Source organism: Muscardinus avellanarius (genome assembly GCF_963383645.1).
Source record: "Muscardinus avellanarius genome assembly, chromosome: 2".
Lineage (NCBI taxonomy): Eukaryota > Metazoa > Chordata > Mammalia > Rodentia > Gliridae > Muscardinus > Muscardinus avellanarius.
In genome coordinates, this window is record NC_137787.1 from 87,122,073 (window position 1) to 87,142,195 (window position 20,123).

Genomic DNA, 20,123 nt, shown 5'->3' on the forward strand with positions numbered 1-20,123 from the left:
TATATTGCCTTGATTTTTTTTCATGTTTCTTATGTTTTTATGGAGATTTTCACATAAAATCTCCATAAAAGATTCTTCCACTTTTATGGGTGAGCCCTCAGGGTAAGTGGCCTTCTCTTGATGTGTCATGGAGTATTGGAATGTTGTATTGAGTTTAATTTCAACTAGATGTCATAGTGTAGTCTCCCTGTGGCTTCCTTAACTGTGTTTAGTGAGTTTTGACACAATGAGTACTAGTACTGTGTTGGAGCATGAAGGATCTACTTTCTCTGTAAAATTTCAAAGAAATTTTACAGAGAAAAATTTCTGGTAGTCTAGGCAGGGGTGGAGCTTTAATTCTTTTTTTAGACATGGATATCTTGGTTTTGCATCAGAATTACCAGGAGTTGGAGTTACTCTTTCCCTCTGTAGCACTCACCTCCAGTCTTTAGTGTGTGATCTGATAGGGTGTGAAAGCTGAGGACCTTCACAGTTGTAGTCTACCATAGTTGTTTTATTTCTCTGTACTGTTGTTGTAGGGTAAGTATTCAGCAGACAGTTGGATTTCCTTCTTGCCTATGCCTACTCGGGGACAGATCTTCAGCTGGGGACGTCTGTTACTATTATTTTTTAATGTTGAGGTATCTGCCAAGGTTTGAGCAGGATTATGTCATAGGTAGGGCAAGTACAGTTCCTCTCCGCTGAGCAGGGAGTGGTGTTCAGCAGCAGAGCACCCATCCACTGTGCACAAAGTTCAAGACTTGATTCCTTCCTTTGGTGCCCTTGTAGAACCTCCTAACCAGCCTACTTAAGATGTTTCTGTGTCCGAGGGCCAGATAGGTACCAGTGGAGCCCTGAATTTGCCAGGTCTTCTGTGGTAATACTTCAGGCCTAGAAGTACACTGGTAGCCACTGAAGAAAGCACTTCTATCTAGTATTTCAAGCATATATCTTCTGCCTTTTCCTATTGGATCTCATTGAAATTCATAGCAATTTTTTGGTGATGCTGATTAGATAGAGATTTGCAGGAACGTGTTATGTTTGTTGAAGAAACAAAATGGAATGCACTCCAAAACTATATTCAAGTAAATTTAAGATTTTTACAGTTTTTGTCTAGAAAGTATATTTCAAACACTATGTGGTTTTGCCATTTTCAGTGCCATGCCATCTCTACTTTTGTATTCCATTTCGGTTTTAAATACCTAATGTACAGGCATTCAAATAAGAGTCGGGCCAGTGATCTTTACTAGAAAATAGTTTATATAAAAGTCTAAGTCCCCTCTTCTTCACTTTGCTAAACATTTAGTCATGTTACTTTTTTTGTTATTCAGGGAAGCTTTGCTGAAAACCTTTCGTTTCTTCTGGAAGCTTTAAAAAAAGGTATGTGTTAAAAATGTAGCAGTATTAAAAGATTCTTTTTAAAAATTTATTTTCCTCAATTATGAATGTAGCGCCCCCCTCCAAAAAAAAATGATCAAGCCAAGCATGGTCCAGGCTCACACTGGTAATCCCAGCACTTGAGAGGCCAAGACAGGAGGGGGTTCCAGGCCAGCCTCAGCTACTTAGGCCCTCCACAACTTAGTAAGACTCTGTTTCAAAATAAAGAATAAAAAGTCAGATTGAGGTAGGATGCCCCTAGGTTCAACTCCCAGCACCACCAAAAAAAAAAAAAAAAAAAAAAAATCACTGTAATCCACCACTGTAGTAGTGATTATTTAATTATTTGCTTTTTTTCTTTTTATCAACTTGCCACATAGATTTTTATTTATTTATTTTTTATTTATTTATTTATTTTGCAGTACTTGGGATGGAACCCAGGGGCATTCTACCTCCGAACTACACTCTCAGCCCCTATTTTTTTATTCTTCATTTTGAAACAGGGTCTCAAATGAGTTGTAAAGGGCCTCACTAAGTAGTTGAGGCTGTCCACAAACTGTGATCCTCCTGTCTCAGCCTCCCAAATGCTGGAATTACAAGCATGTGCCACCACGCCCATAGTAGTTTAGATAAATAGATAAACATATAACTTTTTCAGGAATTAATCATTTTATTGTTTTGTAATCTTTAAGTTCTTTATGTCATTATTTATCACCAGTTAAAGATTTTTGTTTCTGATTTTTTATAATTACGAAAAAATACTTTTTTGTTGATCATTCCAACTGTGTGTGTGTGTGTGTGTGTGTGTGTGTGAGAGAGAGAGAGAGAGAGAGAGAGAGAGAGAGAGAGAGAGAGAGAGAAGGAGAAGAAGAAGAAGAAGGAGGAGGAGGAGGAGGAGGAGGAGGAGGAGGAGGAGGAGGAGGAGGAAGGGAGGCAGGCAGGCAGGCAGGCAGGTGAAGCAGGCAAGAACTGGGGATTTAGCCCAGGGGCATTCTACCTCTGAGTTACACCCCCAGCACTATTAAATTTTTTATTTGGAATAAAGGTCTCACTAAGTTGCTGAGGCTGGCTTTGAACCTATGATTCTCCTGCTTAGCCTCATACATAGGGGTTGCAAGTATGCACCATCACGCCCGGCTCCTGGGATAAATTTTAATGGATAGAAATCTGAGTTATGAAACACCGAAAGAATTAACATTACCAAACTACTATTTTCTAACTATATTGAGAGTATGTTTTTCTTTTTCTTTTTTTTTTTTCTGGCACTGGGGATGGAACACGGGCATTCTGCCTCCGAACTACAACCCCTGCCCTATTTTTTATTCTTTATTTTGAAACACTGAGTTGCAGAGAACTTCACTAAGTAGCTAAGACTGTCTGCAATCCTCTGGTCTCAGCCTCCCAAATGCTGGGATTACAAGCATTTGGATTACAAGCACCACCATGCCCAACTATTATGTTTTTTTTTGTAAATTTAAAAACAATTACTAATTTTTATGTTTGTCTAATAGAAAAAAATTCTGCTAATTTAGTATGCATTTTTTTCTTTTTTAAATTTACAAAATTCTGATAGTGATGGTGTTCATATCCACTAATATTTCCTGCTTTATTTCCTTTTGATTATTTCTCTTAGTTTGGTGGCATTAATCACTTACTTACTTAGGGGAATCCATATGCCTTTTCTTTCCCCTTTCCTTATATGCATGAGCTTTTACTTTTCCCCTCTATAAATTTCATTTGGCCTTTTTGGCTAAACAGAAGTGTAATTTTTTTATGTGGTAAATATTATTTAGCTTTTTTGCTGATGTGACCAAAATATCTGACAAGCATACTTACAAAGGGAGAAAGGTTTATTTAGGGCTCAAGGTTTTAAAGGTTTCAGAGGTCAATATATGATCACTGCTTGACTTCAAGGCAGAAACTGCGGTGGCTTTTTTCAGACTTTTACCAACATATCAAGGTATTTATGTCTCTACTAAGATATTAGCAAATCATCTTATTCAGCTCCCTGTAAAATGTTCTGGAGTCTTTTTTTCTTTTACTAATCTTTTTTTTTTAAACAAATTTTTTATTGAACATAAATGGTATACATTTAAACTATATTTGGTGCCCTCCCCCCCACACCCTTGTTTTCCCTTACCCCCTCCCACCAATGGTTGTCCAGGATAACCATGTTGTATTCATAATTTTACACATATTCGATTGTAGACCCTCATTAATCAAAATCAGCCTTCCTCCTCTCCTATCTTTCCATTCTAACTTTACTGATATTTCCCCCCCATTATCTGGGGTCCCACTGGTATCCTCTGTGTTCCCTAGTTTGGGCATATTAGAGGAAACATATGTACCTTCCTGGAGTCTTTTATCAGGATTCTGCATTTCCATTTTTAAAACTCACTTTGAGTAGTTTTTTGTCATTATAACAAATACCTAAATAAATGAACTTAGAAAAGGTTTATCTCGCTCACAATTTTGAAGATTCTTGTCTGTGGGTCAGTTGGCCCCATTGCTTTAGGGCCTATGGTAAGATAGTATATCATGGTGGGGGTATGTGGTAAAATGAAGCTGCTCGGGCTGGTCATGGTGTTGCATGCCTGTAATCCCGATACTAGGTTGGCTGAGACAGGAAGATTGCTGATTCAAGCCCAGCCTCAGCAACTTACTCTCAGCAACTTAGTGAAACCCTGTTTCAAAATAAAAAAGTAAAAAGCGCTCAGAGGAAGAATGCCCCTGGGTTCAATCCTAGCACCAAAAAAAAAAAAACTACATTTATGTCATTATAAAACTTTAGCCTCCAGTCATTTAAAAGATTTTCTTAATTTTTTATCAAAAAACTGCTAAAGTCTAATAAGTAGACTATAAACTACATAAGGACAGTAAGAGATCATTGTTGTCTGTTGAATGAGCATCTATGGATTGGTAAGTACCCTTACCCAAATAGGTTATTAGTGTGCATTTGTCAAAGTGAGTTTTAAAAATGGAATGTAGAATAAAGTTGATATAATTGCTTGGTGTAAAGCTCTCAATATATTTTAGGTGACCGGACTAACAGTTGCCCAGTGATCTTCATACTGGATGAATTTGATCTTTTTGCTCATCATAAAAACCAGACGCTCCTCTATAATCTTTTTGACATTTCTCAGTCGGCACAGACTCCAATAGCAGTTATTGGTCTTACATGTAGATTGGTAAGTGTTTTTATTTAAAAAAATGGATCATGTTTAGAAATTTTAAGTTTGAGGATATATTTAGGTCACTTATGTAGGTCATTGTATCAGATAGTTTTATAATATTATTTTGCCAGTGCCTGGTATATTGATCCTGCTTTGCAAAATTAAGGGAAATAAAATTATTATGCTTACTTATAAACTAAGACTTTAGTCCTCTAAGTGAAATCACTGAAGGAAAAAAAGGAGAAATTCTAATACATATAATTTCTACGTTAACAAGTAAAGAGACCACTAAACAAAACACTTTTCTAAAATCTATTGCTTTCTACTATTACATTTAGGTTATAATATTTTGAAAATGTTTTAAATCAAAATGATACTATCCCAACTTGCCAGCACATTTTTCGAAATAGAAGACATTTTTTCAAGTAGCAAAGTAGCTTTGTTCTTTGGAGATTTTTAGAATGATATCAACTTGAGCTTCAGTGTTAACATTTTGTGAAGGCAGTCTATACCTTGAAACTTGTAGCTTTGCACAGGTACACAAACCTTTGTACAAACACATGCAAATCGTCTTACACTCTTAAAAGGTTTCCTACTGAATTAAGGTAAAACCTCTTTTCTCATACTTTGACTACCATGCCTCCAGAGCTTTTTTCCAATCTTTCTACCCTCCATAGCTGGCTTAGGCCAGGTCCAATTACTTATATTTCTTTTCTATAGCTTTTTTTCTCTTTTAGGAAAGTGAACTTTTTTACTAAGTCATCTTTCAAGTTCCCCTTCCAGTGCTGTTTGTTCTATGAAGTGGCTATCTCTGTGCTTCCTTTCTTTGTGCTCGTACATAAGATATTTGCTTTCAGTTTAAGCCACTTTCCTAAGAACTCTTTATATCTCCTTGCCAAAAACACTAGTATATCATAGACTGAAGAAAGCACCCTCCTTTCTAAAAATAAATATAAAGGAAAAGAAAAAAATCTTCCTCTGGGTAGAAGTGGTGTATATTTGACTCATTAAAGGACCAAATCAACGGTCAGTAGCTTCTTATCCATGTTACCAAAGGTTTTTGTATTCTTTATAATTCTCTAACTCTGTAGTCCTTTCACATGTCATCATAAGAGGGAGAGAACAAAAGGATAAATGGAGTAGTGAGTTTTCCAGCAAGCAACCTCTTCGTTGTGGTGTTTGAACAGTTGCTACTTTTTTCCTATTCTTTTTAGACCCACCTTGCCAACTTTTCAGTACTGCCCAGCACTAAATAGCCTTTACTTCTCTTCCTTTCTAGTATAGGTTCTTAATTCTTGCACAGAGTATTTCAGTACCTTTCCACCACCTATTAATGACCTAGAGCTATTCCTTAATAGAAAAGGAATGTGTAATACCCTGTCTTTTTACACAACCTCAGTCTCCTCTTTTAATTATCATGCTATCACAATACTTTTCATTTTACAAAAACATTCCAGGTTTTCTGTTCCTCTTCCTACCCCAAGTTATTAATTTTTCCTGTCCTTACAGTTCCTATGATTCCATTTTCATCACTTTAATTATTTCCTCTATATCATAGCTTAACAGCTATTATGAGGATCACCTAGTTAGATTTAATATTTCTAGACTTTACTGCATCCTTTAAAAAACATTATTACAGAAAAATTCAATAGTATATGTTGGAGAGTATAATAGAAAGACCCAAATGTCTCTTTCTACTTGTTTTCTAGTTTTAGCAATACTTATAAGCTAATTTCATTTATCCTCTTCTGTCTCCCTATATACCTGTATTTTATTTTATTTTTGGGGGGGGTCTAGGGATGTAACTCAGAGGCATTCAACCTCCAAGCTACACCCCCTGCCCAATTTTTTTATTCTTTATTTGAGACAGGGTCTCACTGAGTTGCAGAGAGTCTCACTAAGTAGCTGAAGCTGTCCGCGAACCGCGATCCTCCAGTCTGTTTCCCAAATGCTGGGATTACAAGTGTGTGCCACCACACCCAGCTTTATACCTGTATTGTTTTGAGGCAGCACCCAGGCACTATAATATCATTTTATCAGTAAGTGTTTCAGAGTGTAGTTTCAAAAGTAAAGACTTCTAAAATACATATGTCTCTAACATAGTTCTATACCTTAAAAATCAGCAGTAATTTCTTAAAATCATCAAATGTCATGTCAGTGTTCACATTTGGGGTAGACTTTTTCTAATATTGTGTATGTTGGGGCTGGGGATACTAGAGATTAAACCCAGGTGCATTCTGCCTCTGAACTACATTCTAGCCCTTTTTTTATTTTTTATTTTAAAACAATATCTCACTAAGTTGAGGAAGCTGCCCTCAAACTTAATGATTCTCCTATCTCAGCCTTTCAAGTACTAGAATTACAGGTGTATGCTACTTGGTTTTTAATAGCAGCATGGAGGTGTGATTTATATACCAAACATTTTACTAATTTAAACTATACAATTTCGCCGGGCGTGGTGGCGCACGCTTGTAATCCCCACGCTTGGGAGGCAGAGACAGGAGGATCGCGCAGGCCCAAAGCCAGGCTCGCTGGCTTAAGAGACCCTGTTTTCAAATAAAATATAAGAATAGGTCTGGGAGTATCCCAGAGGTAGAAGGGTTCCAGTACCACCAAAAAAAAAACTATACAATTTCTTGTTGTACAATTATCACTATAATTTTAGATCTCTATACCATTTAATCATCACCCTATAGTCCCCCATTTCCTCCCCAGCACTAGGCAGTCATTATCTACTTTCTACCTATATAGTAATTTACCTATTTTGGACATTTCATATAAATTCAGACAACAAAATCTTTTGTGACTTATTTCATTTAGTATAATGTTTCCCAAGGTTTATCTGTGTAGTATATAATAATTCTTCAAGATTCCTTTTTACGTCTGAATAATATTACATTGTATATAGATATGCTACAACTTGTTCAAGCAGTCATCAATTGATGGAAATTTGGATTATTTACATTTTTAAACTGTTAAAAATAATGCTATAAGCCAGGCATGGTAGCACACACCTTTAAGCCCAGTACTTGGGAGGCTGAGACAGGAGGATCACAGGTTTGAAACCATCCTCAGCAATGAAGCAAGACTCTCAGCAACCTAGCAAGTTCCTGTTTCAGAACAAAAAATAAAATAGGACTACGGTTGTCGTTTGGACGTAGAATGCCTCTTGGTTCAACTCCCAGTACCACACACTAAAAAAAAAGAAGAAAATGATGTAAACATTTGTGTATTTTTTTTGTAGATCTATGTTTTCGTTTCTGTTTATTTAAATTTTAAAATTTATTTTTATTTTGGTTTTTATAACATATTAATGAAGTTCCTCATGTTATTTCCATACAAGAATATATAACACACTGATCAAATCCAGTCACCCTTTTTCTGCCCCCTACCCTCTTTCTCAGTCTTTAGTAATCATTATTCTGCTTTCAGGTTGACTCTTTTTTAGCTTCTAAATGTGAAAGAATATACTGTACTCTCCTGTGTCTGGCTTTTTTTTACTCAAACATAATGTTGTCCAATTTAATCCATTTTGTTGCAAATGACAGGATTTCATTCTTCATTATGGTTAATACTCCATTAAGTATATGTGTCACCTTTTTTTTTTTTTTTTTTTTTTTTTACGGTACCAGAGATGGAACCCAGGAGCATTGCCTCTGAGCTACATCTCCAGCCCTATTTTTTAGTCTTTTTTTTTTTTTTTTTTTTTAATTTTTGAAACAGGAGTTCACTGAATTGTGAAGGGTCTCGCAAAGTAGCTGAGGCTGTCCGTGAACCATGATCCTCAAGTCTCCTCCCAAATGCTGAGATTACAAGTGTGCACCACCACCCCTGGCTATGTGTCACATTCATCTATTGATGGCTATCTAGGCTGATCCCATATCTTAGCTCATGTGAATTGTGCTGCAATAAACCTAGGTGTGCAGATACGTATCTCATGCTGGTTCATTTCCTTTGGATATATATCCTGAAGTGGAATATGTGGGAGCTCTGTTTTTAATTTTTTGAGGGAACCTCCATACTGTTCTATATTCATTTCTCTGCATTCAAGTCCACCCAAGAGTAGACTTATTGAATGAGTTAACTATGTACCGTAAGTTGAAAGGTGAAATGTAAAAAGAGATTTACAATGGCAATTTCTATATGACTTAAGAACTTAACCTATTGTGTTTTTGATACTTTAGTTTGAATGCTTGTGAGCTTTGTTGAAGTATTTTCTTTCATCCAAGAAAACTTTTTCACACAAGTAGTACAAATGAGTTATCCTTTGGTGACTAGTATTTTTTGACAATAGATTCCCAATTTCTTCTCAAAGAAAAAGCATAAATACAAATAGTTTCTCAAAGCATCACTATAAAAAAGTGAAGAGAAGATTAATTTGCCAATATTATGCTGCATTCTTTCCCATTTTTTATACTGTAGTTGGCTGCTTCTACCAATTACATCAGTTTAATATTGTAGGTGGTTTAGCAAATGGTATCTTGCTTCTGTTTCATATTCTGCTTCCTGAGTCTCTGTTACATAAAACCATGAAGATGTTTAAATTTTCACGAATGGTAATAAGTCTCACAGCATTTCATTATCTTAATTATTTATATGAACTTTACTTTAAATGTACATAATTTCTTATTGAAATACTTGATGGTACTATGGCATATAATGCCTCAGTAATAACCATAATTTTTTAGCAATCATTGTAGGTCTTGGACTGTTTCACAGTAACCAAGGATAGCATGATGGGGAAAGGACTTGACATCTCCAAGCTTAATTGATTCCTAGAAAAGATGCCTTAGTTTCCATAAAAATACTTTTAATGCTTAATTGTATATTATAAAATAATCATTAATAATTGTAAGCGGTTGTTTACTTGTTCCTCTCACATTGGTATAGTATTTTAAAAGATTCATCTTCACAATAATTTCTGTTTGTTTTTAAGGATATTTTGGAACTCTTAGAAAAAAGAGTGAAGTCACGATTTTCTCACCGGCAGATACACTTAATGAATTCCTTTGGTTTTCCACAGTATGTTAAAATATTTAAAGAACAATTATCTCTGCCTGCAGAATATCCAGATAAGCTTTTTGCTGAAAAGTGGAATGAGAATGCTCAGGTAACTTGAAAATAATAATGTCAAAGTAATTTATATATTATGTTACATGACTGGAAGCAACTGAAGTTACAAATTTAAAAAATTTGTAAGTTAATACAAAACAGCTAATGCTGTTGTGTTAACTGGTGAAATCAAATTATATACCTTTTTCTTATGAAAGGCAGTTGAAATGTTTTATCTTTTAAATATTCTCTCAAAAGAACCTCAGAGTTGAGCTTTATTTAGCACTGTGTTGGAAGTTTCAAGCTATAACTATAATGCAGTTTTGTTTTATCTGTATATGGCTTATATATTAGATAGTTTTGTGGATGAATTGTATTTTCAAGATTTTACATAGTTAGCAAAATACTGCATTAATGGTTTATACCTATCCAGTGCCAGTTACTTCCAGTTCTCATAAATAACTTCAACATTTTTCTCATTGGCTTATTAAGAATCAATCCAGGCTATGGCACTTTTTTTTTTAATCTACAATATGAAATCTCATCTTTGAGGTCCTGGCACCCTGATTGTCTTAAATACAAAGGTCTAGATGTTGTTGTAAAGATTTGCTGAACCTGGTAGAATATGTATCTTTGCTTAAGCTTAATAGCCTCATTGTTATAGCATCTCAACCCTATCATCAGTTTAATCTTATATTGACAAGTTTCTATTACCAGTAAGAAGGGAGGGACTATGTATATGTGTATTTAATAATATAAAGGAAAAATACTATTTTTAAAAGTATATATAGCCAGGCGTGGTGGCGCACGCTTGTAATCCCCGCGCTTGGGAGGCGGAGATAGGAGGATCGTGCAGGTTCAAAGCCAGCCTCGCTAACTTAAGAGACCCTGTTTCCAAATAGAATATAAAATAGGCCTGGGAGTGTAGCCTGGAGGTAGAAGGGTTCCATCCCCAGTACCACCAGAAAAACCAAAAAGTATATATAGATCTGGCTGGGTGTGATGGCCCACGCTGTAATCCCAGTACTTGGTAGGCTGAGACATGAGTGTAGGTTCATGGCTAGCCTCAGCAACTTGTGAGGCTCTCTGCAACTTAGTGAGATCCACATTGAAATAAAGAATAAAAAATGCAAAATAGGGCTGGAGGTATAGCTTGGTGGTAGAATTCCCCTGAGTTCAATCTCCAGTACTGGGGGAAAAAGGTATTAACACACATGCATACACACACACATACACGCACACACACACCCCTCCAGTGTGAATGGAAAGAGTCCTTGACTCCAAAGGAATTGGGGAAAAACTGATCTATGATACTAAGTACAAGCCATACCTGGCTTGTTTAACTTTGTTCTCATTCATAATTCCCTAGTGTTTTTGCTAATACATAATTATATGTAAATACACCTGATTTAATCTTAAAATTCAGATATTCTGTTTTCGTGTAATTAGTTGTGTCCTCCCTTCCACCTGAAATTAGTCTTGGATTCATATCTTTCAGTTGAGATAGCTCAGACAACTGTGATATTGTTTCTAATTGTAGAATGTCTTTCGATAGGAATACTTTCTTTTTTGCTGATATTCCTACATTTTCCTTTCTACCTTGATTTTGAATGATCTAATCTCTGAATCTCTAGCCAACAGAACCATTTTCCAGTGCCTCACAAACTGACCTCTTTTTTTTTTTTTTTTCTTCAGTACTGGGAATGGAACCCAGGGGCATTGTGCCTCTGAGCTACACTCCCATCCCTATTTTTTTAGTCTTTTTTTTTTTTTTTTTTTTTTTGGTGGTAGTGGTACTGGGGTTCCTGGAAATACTTCTTCCTCCGGGCTACACTCCCAGGCCTATTTGGAAACAGGGTCTCTTAAGCCAGTGTGGCTGGCTTCGAACCTACGGAATCCTCCTGTTTCCGCCTCCCAAGCGCGGGATTTACAAAGCATGGGCCAACACACCCGGCTTGATAAACTGACCTTCTATAACGCTGAATCAATTGTTTCATTTTAGCTGCCTGCCTGCCTTCCTTCCATTAGATTTAAATGCAGTTTTTACAGTATTTAATGTCTTTGCTCTCCTAGGGTTTTTATTGTTTTCATTCCTGCTCATTCTTTCTAAGTTGACTGCATAGCCAAGGCTACACTGTGTCATCTCTTTCTGTCTTTTCCTGGCTGTATTGTATTCTGAGTGTCTCCAAGTGGATATATTCAGACCTCTATATCCATGGGTTCTGCATCCTCACTTAAAACATAAATGGGAAAGTTTTAGGGAAGAGGGAAATCTCTACTTACACTTAGTGTACACAGACTTTGATTTCTTGCTGTTCTTCGTTAAACAATGCACTATATCAACTATTTATATAGCATTTATATTATACTAGGTACTATAAGTCATTAGAAATGATTTAAAGTACATAGAAGTGTGCATAGTGTATGTGCAACCAATAGGTCATGTTATATAAGGGACATGCACCTCCTCGCATTTTAGTTAATCTATGGGGTGTCACTAGCCAAGTCTCCTGCAGATGCCACCAAGAGAGGACTGAATGTAGATAGGGAAGAAGATGACATTTACTGGGAAAGCTCAACTCTGGATATATTTGAAACATGGTAACCATGTGGGTGGTAGGGTGGTTCATCGATTTTTTTTTTTTTTGATATTTTATAGTAGATTCTGTATCCCTATGATGTAAGTGCATGCCTGTGTCTTTTGAAAAGAATTTCAGTTTGGTTTTCATAAAGTAGAACTAATACCATGAGAGATTTGTGTCTCTTTATTATTACTATTACTTGTTTATGTATGCTTGTGGGGTTGGGAGTACTGGACATTGAACCCAGGGGCATTTTTTATTTTGGAACAGGATCACACTAGGTTGATGAGTCACTCACTACTTGCTGAGGCTGTCCTTGAACCTATGATCCTTCTTTCTCAGCCTCCCAGTATTACAGGTGTGTGACACCACTCCTGGCTTTTATAATTAGTAATACATGTTATTTGTAGCTTTTGTGTTTCTTCATTCCAATATTTTCTTCTTTTATGTCAGTCATTTTGTTTCATTTTGCTTTGGTACATTAATAAGTTTCCATCTATTTTTTTTGTCAGCATCATGACCAGAGTCCCTTTCGTATAGGGGATGGTAGAGACTGTTTCAAGGGAACTATCCTTTCTCTTATTGCTGAATGTCCAGTTCAGCGGGTATGTGTTATTTTTGCTTTGGGAGACTGTTGTTGTTGTTGTTGTTGTTGTTTTTTGTTTGTTTTTGTTTTTTGGTACTGGGATTAAACACATGGGATTTTCCCTCCAAGCTAGATCCCTAGCCCCTCCCTTTTTAAAGTTTTGAAACGGGGCCCCGCTTCAGTCATTGAAGGTCTGGCCAGGTTGTGAGGCTGGCCTCAAACCTTTCATCTTCCTGTCCTCCTGTCTAAGCGTTTCCATGTAATAGAATTGCAGGTTACACCACCAGGCCCCTTTCCAATAGGTTTTATAAATCACAAGGTTAAACTAAAAGCACTAATAGAGATAAGTTATCCCTGTAATCTCATTCAAGAAATATCTTCAGTATAAGATTGTTACTGAGCATTCTGCTAAACTTGAAGGTTTGTTTTAGCCCAACCTAAAGAGAGTCAATAAACAGGCTGAGTAGGTTCCATCTCACCATGGCAATGAAAGAGAAATCCCTGGGAAAAATTATTTAAAAGGATTATAGCTAATTCTCCTCAAAGGGAGTTCCTCAAAGTACTAAGGTATGTTCAGTTATTGATAATAGCCTTATCTTCAAATGGTTTATAATATTTGAATTAAGATGGAATTAAAAGTATTAAAATATAATCAGAGAAGCTAACCCTTTTTTTGAGTGACTCATATAAATGATACATTTTTTCTTATTATTATTTTTGTGGTACTGGGCATGGAACCTAGGGACATTCTACCTTCGAGCTACACCCCCCATCCCTATTTTTTATTTATTTTGAAACAGGGTCTTTCTGAGTTGAAAAGGGCCTTGCTGAATAGTAGCTGAGGCTGTCCTCGAACTGTGATCCTCCTGTCTCAGCCTCCCCAATTCTGGGATTGCAAGAATGAGCCACCATGCCTGGCAATACCAACTTTTTAAATAGCAGAAGGTGGTAGCTTTCAAAACGGGAGAGTTGGAGTCAGACTACCAAGAATATAGAGAGGAATTTGGAAGGTAGAGTATTATCATTTGAAGCATCAGGTCAAGGAAAGGCAAATACAGGTTTCAAACATAATTGAATTTTTGGAGTACATTTCTTTCATAAATAATTTTTGTCTCAGGTAATTTTCTTAGGTTTTTCTGAGTGCTTTAATTTACCACATCAACTTTCTAAGTGACTTGACAAAGTCAAAGATCTGTAAGCCAAGACAGTAGCTTGTCTATTATAATTTAGCCATGTATGTATGATATTTCGAACATAAGAATCTGAAGATTGTGTTAAAGCTAAAAACTTTATTCATATTACTTTGTTATTTTATGTTAATCCTGTGTATTTCCAAAAGTATTTGGCCTCGTTTATATAAAGAGTTTATATGAAAACTAGCAAAAAGGTTTTTAAAATAAGACTAAAAATAATTTAACAAAATCAGGAACTTTAACTAGTATAATTTATTTACTGACAGGGTGAAATATCATTCCAGTAGACTAAAACTTATTTCTGAATTCTGATCTTCTTACAGTAGTAGTAAAAACTGGTATTTATAACTCTACCAATACAGAAATGCTTAGTTTTCCTGTGTTCTTTTTTTAATAAGAAAAATAATGTTTATTTATTATTTGGAAAAATAATGCCAATCTTTCATATACCCTTCTCAGCTCTTACTCCTATCATCCTTTAATGCCACCCATTTCTCACCTTCCATTTAACCCTAATTCACTGGAGTTACTTGACTCCTTTAAGTATTGCTTTGTTAAAGACCATTTTGGGTCTCCAAATTTTAAAGCCTTATTATTACAGTTAGTTTTTTCATTACTATAACCAAAATACCTAACAAGCACAACTTAAGAAGAAGAAAAATTTTATGGGGCTCATGATTTTCAGAGGTTCATGATCAGCCAACTCCTAGGCAGGAGATACGTAGGTGGCCAGGCTTCATGACATACTGCAGGGAGAAACACTGCTGTTAACTCACTGATAGTTGTAAGCATAGAAAGAAGAAAGAATGGACTGGAGACAGATAATAGTCCCCATGGCCATCCCCCAGGAGCCCACCTCTTACCATGCCTTGCATTCAGAGTTGGCTGCATTACTCAACACATGAGCTTTAGGAGACATTTTAAATCCGATTCATGAGACTTCCGGGAAGATGGCGACCAAGAAAAGCGGGGCTTAAGAGCCCCGCTAACAACAAATCTCCATTACCACAAAATCAGCGCCTTTCATAGCCAGAAAACACCATCACCAGTGAAACAAAAAATCACCAGGCTCCAGAGAGAAAGCGGACTGAGAACAGAGCCACAGAGGAGATACACCGGCCACGCGCCCGAGGACGCGGCAGACGCGGCAGCAGTGCCATACTGCCGGCGGCAGCGGGGAGTTACCTGGACGGCTACAGCAAGCTGAGGTGAGCCACTGCGGAACAGCCAGGCGGGATTTCTCCGCGCAGAGAGCATCTAAAGCTCCCAGTGGCCGAGCTCAGCACACGCTGCAGGGATTCAGAGTAGAAATCAAAATCAAGAAGAAAAATGCCAGCCCCATAGCCGAGGGCGTAGCAGCGGCGCCATATTGCCACCGGCGGCAGCAGCAGCGAATTCAGCGAGGCCAGTACAGCCACATCTGCGTACTCAAGAACAGTGAGTCAAATTGCGGGCCACAGAGGAGAAATCCCAGTACTGTATTCCCTGGGACTTGACCCAGTGGGGGAGGGGCGGTGGCAGAGATATCACACCATAGGAAAACGTGCAACCTGGCACCCCCCACAGTCTAAAGCAGCCTCTATCGACTCTCTGGGTCGGAGACTCTGTGATAAAACCCAGTAAAGGAGTAGTGGGGTCCGAGATACTACTGACTCAAGATCCAGAACACCTTAAGGGAAGTCATAGTGACCCAAGGGAAGAACCCAGAGAAGGCACAAACATCGGAAATCATGGGAAAGAGGAATAATACTGGAGCAATTAATGCCCACAACCCTACAACATCAGAACCCGATAAAACAGAAAATCAGAGATTTCTAGAAGATCAAATCAGGAAAATAACTGTAGAAATAATAGAGGTGCTTCGAAAAGAACTCAGAGAGAGCCAAAAAGAGATAAAGGATGCAATTAATGAAGTAAAGGCCTCAATTCAAAGCACAAACAACCGATTAGAACACATGGAGAACAGAATCTCGCTCTTAGAAGATGAGCAATCCAAAAATGAACTCATAGTTTCTAATCTAGGAAAAAATATCCGACAGCAGGAATCTGATATTGAAGAAATATGGGCCCATTTTAAGAGAGCTAACCTAAGAATAATTGGAATAGAGGAGGGAAAAGAAAGTGAAACCAAAGGGATCAACAATCTCTTCAAGGAAGTAATAGCAGAAAATTTTCCAAACATAGAGCAAGAGGTTGATACAAAGGTCCAGGAAACTTATAGAACTCCCTTTAGACAGGATCGGAGAAGAGGATCCCCACGCCACATAATTGTCAAAATGACCAATGTGGAAGCCAAGCAGAGAATCTTAAAGGCAACAAAAGCAAAGGGCCAAGTGACATTCAGAGGCAAACCAATTAGAATCACTCCAGACTTCCCAAACCAAGTCATGAGAGCCAGAAGGGCTTGGAGTAACATATTCCAAACTCTGAAAGAAAACAACTTCCAGCCAAAAATTTCCTACCCAGCAAAACTTTCTATCAAATTAGATGGAGAAATAAGAAGCTTCCATGACAAACAGAAACTGAAGGAATTTATGTCTTCAAAACCAGCGCTAGAGAAAATACTCAAAGAGATTAACTACAAAGAAGAAATAGGTAACACACACCAGAACCAGAGAAACAAGAGTTTCCATCCAACAGACAATTAAGATTGGTTATCTGTGGAGATTCATTATTTATGTTAGTCTTTTACCTATCTCTAAATGGTATTGTTTGCCTTTATTGTTGTTAATTTTTAGGATTTCTAGTTGGAATATTAATATACCTTCAGATATAGCAATTGGAAATATTTTATCCCATTCTATTAGTAACTGTTAACTCTGTTTACATTGTCTTTGGATATACAATTTTTTATTTTTTTATTTTTTAGGGAGTCTGTATACTCCTCTGTTGCCTGTGTCATTGAAATCATAACCAAGAAATCACTGCCAATTTCAATGTTGTGAGGTTTTATGACCCAGATTTTCTCCTAGAAGTTTATAGTCTTAAGATTTGTATTTAGGTCTATTATCTATTTTGAGTTAATATTTGTATATGGGATTAGGTAAGGGTCCAATTTTATTCTTTTCCATGTAATTATTGTTTTTCAACAATATTTAGTTAAAAGATTATCATTTCCACCACCAAATGTTCGTGGAAACCTTGTCAAATATAACTTGACAATATAGGGAAGAATTTAGCTCTAGGCTTTTATTTAACTCCAATGGTTTATATATCTGCTTTATATGGTTTGAAATCAGAAAATATATATCTTCTAGCTTTGTACTTTTTCAAGATCGTTTTGGGTACCTAGACTCCATATTCCATATTAGGATAGATTTTTTTCTGAAAAATAAATATATAAATATATGATAGTTTCACCAAAAAAATAGAAAAAAAATATTCTCTGGTAAGAAAGAAAGCAAAAAGAAATATTGAAATGTTATCTTTAAGTCATCAAAAGCTTGGTATCAGACAAATGAAACTGTTATGTGAGATTATCATTTTTAATTTTAGATAAATTGCCATAATACTAGATGTCAACTACTAAGCCAAGCATGGGAGGGAGGGATAGGGAGAGAATGGGGTGGGGATTGGGTGGGGGCTGACTGGGAAAAGTGTGCATGTATGTTTACAAAAGTATGTATCCTACTATGATGTATGAATACAGTGCACCAATTTAAAAAAAAAATCTTAAAAAAAAAAATCCGATTCATAACAAGCCGCCTCTTATAAACACATCTGTTGCCGGGCATGGTGGCACATGCTTGTAATCCCTGTGTTTGGGAGGCTGAGACAGGAGGATTGCGCTGGTTCGAAGCCAGCCTCAGCTACTTAGTGAGGCTCTCAGGAACTTAGTGAGACCTTGTTTCCAAATAAAATATAAAATGGGTCTGGGAGTGTAGCCCGGAGGTAGAAATCCTCTGGGTTCCACCCCAAGTACCACCAAAAAAATCAAACATATCTGTTCAATGGTGCAATATCATTTATGTTGTGGGTCACCACTAAATTTTCTTTACTTGTTTTCCAGATCTGCTCTCCTGGATTTGCTCTTTTTTTCATCTACTACTTAAAGATTGATTATCCAAAGCTCACTTTTTAAGCACTTGTACTCTTCAGAGATACTTTTGCCCTCCATAATTCATCTTTGATTTTTTTTCTTCCTCCTTTCAAATCTTTCTCCTTACCAGATGATTTTCCATCAGTTATATCTTCTGTAAATATCTTAATTTTCTTATCATTACACTACTTTGTTCATTCAGAGTTTCCTTGTCATAGATGAAGATTTTACTTCCTTTTTCTTTCCATACTATCCCTTTGGAAGTAACTGAAACTTAGGAGTATGGGACTACTCATTTTCTGTCATGTAGTCTTTCTGAATTGCTAATGTTGTCCTGGAGTATTCTTCCCTCTTTGTTTTCTTCTGTTTAAGTATTCATGTAATACTTTTCCTGGTTTTCCCAAGTGTAGAAATTGTCATTTTTGTTGTGTTTTGTTTTTGCATTTTGTTCATCTCAGTAGTTGTTTTTTTTTTTTTTATAGTTTTCCTTATTATATTAGAATTTGGGGGAAAGCAAGGCTTGTTTTAGTCTTATGTTTTTTGAGATAACTTCAAGGGATAAGAAAATCAGTAGATAGAAATTTGATTTTGATTTTACCCATTTACAAATAGGCCAACATCAATTTAATACTGAATAAGCACCAGGTAGATTTAATGTGGTACACCAATCATTGAAGCACAAGATTACATTTGGATTTTAGAATGCACTGTAACTCAATTTTTATTTTCTCTTCTTTAGTGTCTTTCAGAAGATAGAAGTGTGCGAGAAGTTCTACAGAAACATTTCAATGTCAGCAAAAACCTGCGATCATTACATATGCTATTGGTTAGTATCCTTTTTTTTTTTTTTTTTTTTTGTGGGTCTGGCGATGGAATCCATCAGTATTTGACCTCCAAGCTACACCCCCCCTCCCCCGCCGCCCTATTTTTTATTCTTTATTTTGAAACAGGGTCTCACTAAGTTGTTGAGGACCTCCCTAAGTAGCTGAGGCTGTCCACAAAACATGATCCTCGGGTCTCGGCCTTCCGAATGCTGGGATTACAAGCATGTGCCACCACGCACGGCTATTATTTTTTATTCTCTATTTTGAAACAGGGTCTCACTAAGTTGCTGAGGCTGTCTGCGAACCACGATCCTCTGGTCTCAGCCTCCCAAATGCTGGGATTACAAGCATGTGCCACCACGCCTAGCTTGGTTTGTATTCTTTAAATTATGATTATTATTATTTTTTGTACTGTGGATGGAAACCAGGGCTACATACCAGCCCTATATTTTATTCTTTATTTTGAAACAGGGTGTCACTGGGTTGTAAAGGCCCTCACTAAGTAGCTGAGGCTGTCCGCGAACTGCAATCCTCTTGTTTCAGCCTCCCAAATGCTGGGATTATAAGTGTGCCTCACCATGCCTGACTTAATTATTAATTTTTAACTGATACATATAAATGTACATACTGATGGGTATTTTGTGATATATTGATACATGTATGCATTGTTTAAATCCTGTTAAATATGTGTCCTCAGTTGTCATTTCTTTTTTGATAAAAACTTTCAAAATTTTCTTACAGCTTTTTGGAATGTAGAGAACATTCTTATTATAGTTATCCTACAGCACAAAAGCACACCAGAGCTTCTTGCTCCTATTTAATGATCACTTAGTATCCATCCCATTCTCTCATCCTCTCTTACTTTCCTCAGTCTCTGGTAACCACCATTTTACTCTCAACTTGTACAAGATCAGCTCTTGGCTTATTTCACTTAACATAATGATCTGTACTTCCATCATGTTGTTGCAGATGACAGGATTTCAGTCTTACGGCTCTGTAGTATTCCATTTTATTTATTTTTATTTTTATTTTATTATTTTTATTTGTGTGTGTGTGTGTGTGTGTGTGTGTGTGTGTGTGTGTGTGTGTATGTGTGTGTGTGTGTGTTTCACCAGGGATGGAACCCAGGAGCATTTTACCTTTAAGTGACACCCCCAGCTCTATTTTTTTATCCTTTCTAATTTTGAAACAGGGTCTCACTTAGTTGCAAAGGGACTCACTTAGTAACTGAGGTTGTCTGCGACCATGACCTTCCATTCTCAGCCTCCCAAATGCTAGGATTACAAGCATGTCCCACCATGCCTGGCTTCCATTTAAT

At 36.7% G+C, this 20,123-nt stretch overlaps 1 protein-coding gene across 2 annotated transcripts in view; it reads left to right on the forward strand.

The window, feature by feature from the left end:
• ORC4 (origin recognition complex subunit 4) overlaps positions 1-20,123 on the forward strand; it is a gene marked incomplete at both ends in the record, with an annotated part of 67,695 nt that overhangs the window by 38,729 nt on the left and 8,843 nt on the right. Inside the window, 4 exons of one of the 2 annotated variants that reach the window (XM_080689099.1) lie at positions 1,311-1,359; positions 4,393-4,544; positions 9,466-9,639; positions 18,721-18,807. In XM_080689099.1, the coding sequence (XP_080545225.1) occupies positions 1,311-1,359; positions 4,393-4,544; positions 9,466-9,639; positions 18,721-18,807 (462 nt within the window). The remainder of the gene's footprint in view (positions 1-1,310; positions 1,360-4,392; positions 4,545-9,465; positions 9,640-18,720; positions 18,808-20,123) is intronic. The other variant, XM_080689098.1, reaches the window with a different exon arrangement.